Source organism: Cryptomeria japonica, chromosome 8 (genome assembly GCF_030272615.1).
Source record: "Cryptomeria japonica chromosome 8, Sugi_1.0, whole genome shotgun sequence".
NCBI classification, from domain to species: Eukaryota; Viridiplantae; Streptophyta; class Pinopsida; order Cupressales; family Cupressaceae; genus Cryptomeria; species Cryptomeria japonica.
In genome coordinates, this window is record NC_081412.1 from 106,224,553 (window position 1) to 106,235,237 (window position 10,685).

At 36.6% G+C, this 10,685-nt stretch overlaps 1 protein-coding gene across 1 annotated transcript in view; it reads left to right on the forward strand.

The window, feature by feature from the left end:
- Positions 1–10,407, forward strand: part of LOC131062455 (transmembrane 9 superfamily member 2) — a 28,460-nt gene extending 18,053 nt beyond the window's left edge. The window contains exon 7 of the mRNA XM_057996118.2: positions 9,895–10,407. Within this exon, the coding sequence (XP_057852101.2) occupies positions 9,895–10,114 (220 nt within the window). The 3' untranslated portion in view covers positions 10,115–10,407. The remainder of the gene's footprint in view (positions 1–9,894) is intronic.
- Positions 10,408–10,685: the final 278 nt, after the last annotated feature.

Consider the following 10,685-nt stretch of genomic DNA (forward strand, 5'->3'; position numbering starts at 1 on the left):
TTCATGAAACCTCTCCTTATCTCATGCCATTTATGGTAATAATTCTACCAGGCCTTCATACATACCATTTTGGGTTCAGTGCATAGGCAGCCATGTGAAAAATCGTATCAAACTTCACTCAACTTTGCTGAATGATAGGTTGGATGTACCCATCGTAGATCTGTAAGGTTGTTCTCTCTATTGAACAACCTTTATTTGGTTGGTTGGGGTCTCTCTATTGAACAACCTTCATTTGGCTGGGTGATCCCTGAAGAGCTGGATGCTTTCCCTTAAACTTTCATCAACATATAGATGGTGTTACTCTTCTCGATACATAGTAATTCCTTCCCTTGAAATGAAACAATAAATGCAACTCAACAATGCCCATAATGTGCTTAAATATTGGAAAGGATAAGGAAACCGCACATGTATATAAGAGATAAATAACAATCTACTGCTGGATAAAACCTCAAGGGGAATAAAACTCCAAGAAAAGCACAATCACTTGCCCCATGTTGCTAATTCAAAAGGATTACAATCATTTCATCACCTAGTTGGGTTCATTGGAATTTAAATTCAATTTGTTTCCCTTTAGTCTCCTCCAACAAGCATCACAAAAAGTTTGTATGAAGAGCCAATCCCTCAAAATTGTCAAAACATACTCATTTAGATGTCCCCAAACCTTCCATAGCCAATGAAAGGCTAAGAGTCACCAATATGGATCATTTCGCTTTCAAATGTTTCAAGGGTGAAAAATGACCACTTTTCTCTTGAAATTAGCAAAAGCCAAAAACTAAACTTTGATGAGTATTTTGAGATGCCTACTCTCAAAGTTTGAAGATGTTTTAAGAATACTAATTATAGTGTTCAGAATTTTAGTTTTTAAACTACTATTTTTTATAAAATTGGTTGAGATTAAGAGGATTTAATGTTGAGAGTACACAAAATGGTATTGTTTTTTTTTTAAATATAACATATTGTTGGGCATGCCACCTCCCATTTTTGAGTTCCATTAAGTAATTTGCAAATCCTTTTGACGGAAAGTTAGCTAAGATTATTTAGCATTTGTGCTAATTTTTAAAACATTTTATTTTTTACATATGTTATTGGGTTCTCTATTAATCAGCCATTCTTGTTATACTGAATGGGAGCAGGAGAGGAATTGGGTACATGTTTGGGATGGCTAGAGCACAACCTTGCTATTTCCCTAAAAAACCGTTCAAACTTAAAAATTGACAGTAATGTGTGCCAAAGTGGTGATTTTTTTAATATAGTTCTAAATATGAAAATTTGATGGAGGGGACATTTGACATTTGTATGTTTTTTATACCTTTTTGTAAACATGGGTTTGGGCACCCAAATTGCATGTCCAACCCCTAGAATTGGTAAATTCAAACTTCTTCCAAGTCTAGGGGCAGCATTTAATTGGTTTAAATTGGAATTTGTATGTGTTATATGCATTTGCGTTACCAATAACATGCCTGAGCCTTAATGTGAGTGCTACAATGCATGTGCATTACTCTCCATGCAAAATGTTTCTTGGAAAGTGAGCATGTTTTGGCAAATTATCAAAGGTTGGCCACTTTTTGTCCTCCCATTTTTGTGCAAATGCCCTCAACTTGTTATCTCTTTAAGTGCTGTGAATAGCTCTCCAAAATGGACAAAATAGCTATAATTACCTTGTCAGGTCTGCTGCACCTTCTTCTCGAGAATAACATCATGTTTCAGCTCATCTTGCTCTTTTCATGCAAAGTTCTCCATGCTGGGCATCATATCATCCTCCTCATCGAGCGTTGAGGACTCAACCAATCTCAACTCGTCAACATTTTATTATGGCAGAAATCTTTAAATAGTCTGGCAAGTCCAATCTTATTGAATTGTTTCCCACCTTCTCTATGTTCCATACCTGAGTGGTACAGATTTCCGTGACGTGCCTTGTAGCCCCCCTTTGCTAAGATGCAACCAAACTTTGTCACCCACTTGGGGGAATTTATGCTCCTGATGATGTCGGTATGAATTTCTTTTACGTGCCTTGTTGTTTCTCTTTGCCAAGATACAGCCAAACTTTGTCACCCACTTGAAATTTAAGCTCCTCATGATGTTGATCATAATGACCTTTGTGCTTTGATGGAGAGACTGAATTTTTCTTGGACTTGGAGATGGATTTGTGTCACCTTTCTATGAACTGCTTTTTCGATCTCTACATCTCCATTCTCCGGTCCATCATTTGACTGTTGAAGGCAAATATCTAATGTACTTGGCAGTAAATAGCCAAAACAAGATTTGAAATGGAATAAATTGGTGGAAGAGTGGATGTCCCTCTTGTATGAATGCTGACTTTATGCCAAATGTTCATCACAACCTTTTGAATGCCGTTGATTATTTTCTCTGAGTAACTGTACCGATGTCTAGTTAACTACATCGGTGTGCCCATCTATTTGGGGATGAAACGTTGTATATTGCTTGAGCATTGTATTCATATTGTTCCACAATGTGCACCAGAACTTGTCAGAAAACCTCATGTCCCTTTGAGATATAATGCTATCCGGAATACCAAAATGAATCCACACATTCTTGAAAAACAATCCCTTTGCATTACTTCATGTTATTGTCTTCCTGCAAGCAACCAAGATACACATTTTTGAAAAAATTCTACAATGACAAAAATGTAGTGATTACCATGCTTAGTTCTTGGCAATACACCTACAAACTCCATACTTGTACTTTCTAATGGTCTTTTTGGTGCCAGCAATGGTTGATACAGACCCACTTTTCGATCGTTGGGAAGCTTTAAAATTCCGCCTGAAAATTAGGTCAATACACTTAACTCTGAAGATTTGCAACTGTTTTGGTCACCCCAAAATGACTATTCACTTTTGAGATATGTGCTTCCATAATGAGCAGCACTTTTTGCTCTTTTGGCATGCACAATTTTCCAGGTTTATCTAGTAAACCATCTAGCAAGTAAAAATCAAGTTTAGCCTCAAATTAATGTTACACACCTCGAGTTACTGATAATATGCTTCCTTGAAATCTTCGTCATTGGCATAATTAGCAGCATATACCTCTTTGCCAAATGGTTCAATCGACGCCAATGTGACCATTGTTTAAATTAATGGTGGCCTGGAAAGCATATCTGCCAGTTTATTAGTACCCCATGTTTATATTTTATTAACAAATGAAATTACTGCAAAAATCCATCCATTTATAGTAGTGAGTTTGCTGTAACTTTGTCCAAGCTCATAAATATTGTAATGGTTGATAGTCGATATGAATAATGGTCTCTTTACCAAATACAAAACGCCTCCATTTCTTATTGAAACTCATATGCACTATAATTTAACTTAGCCCCTTTAAATATTTCTGAATAATAACATATTGACCTTCCTCGTAGCAAAACAGCTCCCATGGCATAATCACTTGCATCCATCCCAACTTCAAAAGGTGGTTGTAGATTTAGTGAGGCCAAAACTGGTGGGGAACTAATTCTTTTCTTTATTCCTTGAAGGATGATTGCTGGTCCAAAGGTTTGAGCTTAATTGGTTAAAGCATTGAGTTCTCATTGTGGAGACTCAAGCTCAAGTCCCAAAGGGACATTTAATATGAAATTCCAAGTTGTGATTCTTGGTCTTCCACAGTTGGCTTCTAGTGTGGAAGTGGTTTTTAAGTTGTGACTTTTGGTCCTCCATAGGTGATTTTTAGTGTGGTTGCTCGAAAGGAGTTGGTATTAGTCTTATTGTTGTGCTTACAAGAGCTTGTATTGGTCTTATGTTGAAGCTTGTATGAGCAGAATATTTGTAAACAATTATCAATATAAAAAAAATACGACTGCTGTTTATTTCCCCATTAAGTTTCTTAGTATCTTACCATTTCCCATGATGGTGTGTAATGGGGCAGTCACATATGAAGATGGTTTTGCAAATTTTTTGGAGGTATGGGCTGCACCAATAAAGCTCCATGTTATAGCACATGAATTGGGCTTTGGCCAGTCCACTATAGCCTCAATCTTTGAAGGATCGATCCTCACTTACCACTGCCAATGATACGACCCAAATAGACCAAAGATGTCTTTGCAAACTCTCATTACTTCTTGGCTAAGTTACCAATCCTGGTACTGGTTTGGGTTTGGGTTCTGTGGTTTTGTGTGCAGATTTGGTCAAATTTTTTTTGGGGCTGGGTTTCTCCATACAAAAACATATAAATAGTATAAATACATACATATTTACAACATAGTAAATTAATTATAAAACAAATATTTCTTAAAACATTTATAATGCACAAAAATATAATAATATTTATAAGCCTTATACAATATTAATAAAATTTATGTATAATTATAATATAATGATAACTTATAAATTAAATAAATATTAATAAATAAATAATTAAATAGAGTATATATTTTACCACGGTAATCTACAAGAGTATATAAACTACATAAATAAATAAAATTTAAATAACCAAATAAATTTGAAACTCCTGGACCACATTGCTCACTACTCAACTATTGATTGAAATGGAACCTACTGTATTACTAAAACTATAGGTACACCATTCTGTCTGATCTGATTTTGTTTGATTTTTCATGCGAACTCCTTGCTGTGAACTCTCCATTGCAGGGATCAGACATTTGAGCAGGAGGGCAACGTGTGAGCGGAAGGGCAACACGTGATCAGGAGGGCAAAGGTGGCAGCAAGAAAAAATAGTTACAAACAATCTTTTGTTTAGGGTTACAGATATTTTTTTATGCATCCAAAAACAATTGAAAAAGCAAAAAATCAATTAAAAATGTAAAAAAAAGATGGTAGTGTTGAAGATTTTGTGAAATTTTGTGGGGTTCAGTATGTGTTCGTCTGTGATTGTTAGGGACATACCCATAGGCTAAATCATGACTCTGGATGTAGCACTGGACCAGAATCTGACTTTGGAGCAGATCATACCTAGATTTTAGAAGGCAGCAGGGGTGAACCAGTAACATAGCTTCTTGGTCAGCACCAATTGGTTCTTTTTTACAATTTCCAATACTTGCTTCAAATGCAATACACACTTTTCTTATGTTCTACAAAAGACCAAAATATTAGCAAGATACAAAATTAGTAATTACACAAGAATCTAGGAAAAGCTTCAATACTTATTCATGCGATGCATAAATGTTGTTGGAACATTGTAAAGTTTGAATGGTAATACTAGCCATTCAAAGAAGCCTTGTTTTATTTTATATGCCATTGTGCAAATATCCTCTCTTGATGATTTCTAGATTTTAAGACAAGCTCTGTGAAATACTTGATGTGCTGGAGCTGATCTAGCAAATCATCTGTCCAGGGCAGCAGGTACTGCTTTATAATTATAATTATATTTAAGCTCCCATAATGGATGCTCATGCTCATTTTTCCATCTTTCTTTGGTACATTAACTATTGGAGATCCGCAAGGAGATGCTATCAGTCTAATTTCCTCTTGTTCCAACAACTGCTTTAGCTGATCCTTGACCTCTTTTGCTTCCAATACATTCACCTGTATAGCCCAATAGTGGGCAGAGGACAATCTGACAATAACATAATTTTGTCTTAAGACTTATATTCAGTGGCAGCCCTTTCAGTTTTTTGAGAAACTCAGAAATTTGCCGCACTAGGTCACTAATTTCAAGCTGATCATGATGAGTATGCAGCGCATGTAATTATTTTATGTTTGCTTTAGGCTGTTTTTCTTTACCTTGAAATTTAACATTAATCAGTCTCTTGGATTGAGTGGCACTTAGCATGGATATCTTAGCTTTCTTAATAGTAGCATTCAAAGTGAATACTCACCAGTAAGCATCAATTTATAATGGTTTCTTATATGGAATTAAATTGCATCCATCATAGGTAGATATGGATTACTAAAAATAACTCCACATACGTCCAAGGAAATTTTATCTATCAACACTTCCATCTCTAAAATTAGCTTCCATGCTAAAATTTAACTGACATTATTTTTTAACACTTAATCCATGCCTTGCCTAAGCCATCCAAGTGAATGGTGCTGTGGATGCTCCATGGTCTTTAAATGCAATTCTTCAACCATCTTTTGTGAAATAAATCTACCTTATTGTCCTTAATTCAGATTTTAATATGGAATGGCTTGGTGAGCTCTTCCTCTTCATTGGTTTTGGAGCTCTCATCAACAACACACAAATCTTTCTTCACCACATAAGAAATATTTTCGTTCAGACTAACCAATAATTTCCTATCTTTATTGATGAACGTTGTATTGGTATCCTCCTATGCATCAGTGCTAAATCCAGGTGAAGCTTCCAACACCTCTTTTCTGAGCGATCATCCTTGTCACAATGAAAACAATCGATTTTTTCCTTCATCTTTGCCCTTCTCTTTCCTTTGGACTGAGACGTTCTCTTTTATCTCGGGCTTTCCATTGTCTTTATCCTTACTCTTATTATGACGTTACTGCTGTCCCTGTTTTTCTTTGCCTCTTCACTCAAAAGATGAAGCTCTCTTTTCAGTCCAGCTCAAAGAAGTGTGTTGGGTACATGCTTCATCAATGTTTTTGGGTTTCGCCATTAAACAGCAGGGATGCCCAACGTATTTAATCAGAACTTCTATATACATGACATGTTTTCTCAATTGTACAACCTTCTTTTTGAATTCACTTGTATATTTTTGTATGCTTTGTCTTGCCTTTGAAGGAAGTAATGCCACCGTATTACTTGCTCTTCCTCATGGCAAATGGGATAAAATTGCTTTCTTAACAGAAATTGGAAGTCATCCACTTCAAAATGAGTTCTATTTTCTGACAATCTAATGACAGTATGCATGCAGCTTTCATATCACGTCAAATTGTGGCTTGCAAGTTTGAGCTGTTCAAAGGATATTTTCTGATAAGGGGTGGGCTTATGAAGATGTAAATAGATTTTCATTTGTGAAAAATCCATTTCTCAGCATTGATTTCTTCGTCATAGCGCCGATTATCAATTTTAGCTTCAAAGATCATCCTTGTTCTTGTTTCAAAACATAGTCTAGATGTCCCCAAGCCTGCCATGGCCTGTGGAAGGCTAAGAGTCATGCGTATGGAGGATTTCGACTTTTTATCTCTGCTTGTTTCAAGAACCGTTCTCCAAAATGGTCAAAAGAACTATAACTGCCAAGAAGGAAATGGACCATAACAACTAAACAAATCAGTCATGAGCAAAACAAAATAAACAACCAAGAAAGGGAAGTCAGTATTGTGACAGTGATACCCAGACGAAGACAAAAGGCAAATAAAATGCTGTTTTGACGAGACATACGTTTGTAGAAACTTTCCCCCCCCCACTCATAAATTGGTAGCACATTTCTTTGGACACAAAAGAACTGTCTGCAAAGCCAGAAGAATGGCTTATGCAGCAGAATTAAATGTTTGCATAGCAACAAAGACCTTGTGTAAGAACTAAGACCTTGTAAAACATTTGAGATCGTTCACAGCAATTACGCTCTCCAAAATGATCTCATGTTCCAGGTTGTGACTCAATTATGGATCATTAACATGTTATCAATGCACTCATATATCTCCCAAAGGTTGGGAGTGATGGGGTCCCATATGTGATCCTCATGAAAATTGTTGGATATTTGCCATCCAACAAAAGAGTGTCACTCTACATCACTTCCTTCATGCTCAACCCTTGTCTCGTCCTCAAGATGGCTTACTGATTCCATCCCTGTGTCATGATCATTATTTGCATGAAGGAGGATGCACATTTGGTTGTGAATGTTTTGGTAAGTTTCTTGTTGAAGATGAATTGAAATGGCACGTGATGTTTGGTGATTGCAGATAAACATCAGCATATCCCTCGCAGTGGCTACAACTCATTTGGTCCACTCAATTTTGCCAATATCCTTGAATGCAAGTTACTGCCATGCACACAAAGGGTGCAATGGATATGCTCATAGACAATGTAAGCTTGCTTCCTAATTACCCTGCAAATATATGTTACATCTATCACAATTTGCACCATATTGTGAAGGATAATCTCCTTAATGACATTTTTGAGGATTTGAAATTGTAAATGCATCCTTGTCATTCCCCAAACAATCAATTGCCTTAAAGGCCCTCCTTACATCTGATCTTGATATTGATGAGTGGACAATGTCTAATGCCCGTTCACTTATCCATCATACTGCCACACCCTTTTTAGACCCATGTGGTCTTCATTTCCTCCACTAGTACATTCATCTTAGAACAGTTCTTATACAAGATGGTACTCGTCAACTTTGTCTTCCCTGGTGTTGCAGGTAAAGGCCCTGCTTGTGCAACCTTGGACATGGTCTTTTTAACATAATGAGAGCAATTAACATGGAACAAAATGCTATTGGCAAAGAAGAGTGTGCGAATGGTATCTTGTTGGAGTTGAATTTGTGGCCTTGTGTAACCTCGTAAACTTTGAAGGCACGACACAAAATTAGAAACTTGTGGATGTCAAGTACTAGTAGTCCTAAAAGAAAATGTTGGTGCCAGTGCTGGTGCCAGTAGTTGTGGAGATGTCAACATTAAACTATTCTTTTATATTAGTGATGTGTTGAAGGGAGAGTTGACCACATACCCAACCCCTTCACCAACAATGGGTAGGTGTGCATTTACTCTTCTAATCTTCTAATGCTGCCATAATATTCAAGAGTGCAACAATGACATTTCCATAGGAGACACCCCTTTGAATTAGCAGTTTTATTTGTATCTCATCTTGTTGCAAATTGCGATAAAGGTGTCATCTTTTTGAATGGACCGTATTCAAAATTTTCCAACATTTTGGAAGGGCAATTGAAATCCATGACACTTTCAACTCAAGTGCAGCTTTGAATGCTTCCTCCTGCTAAACTCCCCCCTACCCTCCATTTCCAAATTTTTGATTCTGCAACGTATTAAAAACTATTTATTGTCATTTAAACTAAAGGAATTTGTATTGGCACTGCAAAAACCAAGTAAAACTTACTTTTTGCTACATAAAATAAGGCCTAAAGAAAAGGGATTTTCTTTTAATATTTTTCAGTTTGCACAAGGTGCAATCTAAATGAGCAAATGGGAATTGGGAGCATACATGGAGTTAACGTTGGTCTACTTCCTCTGCCTCGTTTTCTTCTTCTCATTTGGCAATTGGAAAAGTTTATGGGCTAGGGTTTTTATCGGTTTCTAAGGTTGAGGAGCCTTGTGAGCCTTCCTTTTAGTTTTAGGTTTAGAAAATTTTCAAGTTTTTTAAATTTTGAAGTGATTTTTGAAAATGACATCAGACCAGACCTTCAACCATTCTGGGGAGGGCAGGGGGTGCCTGGATGTACCCCCCAAAAGGGGAATACCCTCAGAGACGTCCTTGCTGCGCAGGTGCATCTTGAGGATGGCCTCTTGAGAGGACCTCTGCAATAGGGATGGTGGAGTGATGTTTTGTGTTTGTCTCATCACCCCTGGGATGTCTTTATTCCAGGGAATACTATAAAAGCTCCAGAGATGTGTTCTCACTGTACACTGGCAGATACTGTTATGCATCTATTTATGGTGATTCAGATCATCAATGCCATAATCATTTTGACCTCTTCTGCTAGATTTGTCACAAACAACTAACAGATTTGGCAAATACTGCTGTGCATTTATTTATGGTGACTCAGATCAGCAATGCCATGATCATTTTGGCCCTTTTCTGATTGGAAGTTCTTGTATTTAAAAGGATACTCTCTTATATTTGCCTATTGGTTATCTTGTAGTCATATGATTTCCACAGTCCATGTTATTATTGTGCATAGCTTTGGGTATAAACTGTGTGAATTTATTGGTTTTCTTCCACAGTTGGCTTTGATTTAGTATTTTTTCTAACCAAGATTTTTTTTAATTGCTTGTATTAATGATTGCAAATTGTCTGATTCCTTCTGATATTCTTGAGGTTGCAATTATCTTGCAGGTCTGTTTTATGTGGAGGATCGACTGGTGTCTTTATCTTTGGGTACTGCTTATATTATTATTTTGCACGATCAGATATGACTGGATTCATGCAAACCTCCTTTTTCTTTGGTTATATGGCTTGCATATGCTATGGGTTTTTCTTGATGCTTGGAACAGTGGGATTCCGTGCCTCTTTACTGTTTGTCCGCCACATATATCGTTCAATAAAGTGTGAATAATTTCACTCAGCATGGTACATGGTGGTGCTTTCTGGTTCATCCAATATTGTTGGTTGGTGCAGTTGCAAACTGTAATGACCATTGGTTTTGTTTCAGGCTGGTGGGTTTTGATTCAGTATTGTATGGTCAGAATTCATTGTCATGAAAAGGAATATGGAAAACACTTTGACCTAGATTAACAGCTTTTTTAATAGTACTTAGATTTCTAAACTTTAGTGGTAATGTACCAACTATTTTTAAAGAGGTTGCGGAAGAGTAATAAAATTGCGATCTAGGAAGGAGGTCGTTGAATATTCTCATCTAGAAGCTAGTATGGTTGGAAGTGGCCAAATCTATTCTTCAATTGACCGATGGCTTAGTTAAATAAACACTATGCAAGCCCCAGGGAATTTGATTTCTTATTGTTTAGTTCTGTGTACAATACTAACTTAGATATTGTTTCGAAGACTGGAAATAACACAGCTAACTGTTTCTCGTCATTCTTCATGCATTTTTTCCCCTAATGAAATGGATTTTCATGATAAAATCAATAACATGGTACTATAATTTCCCTCCGAAATGATTTTCTTGG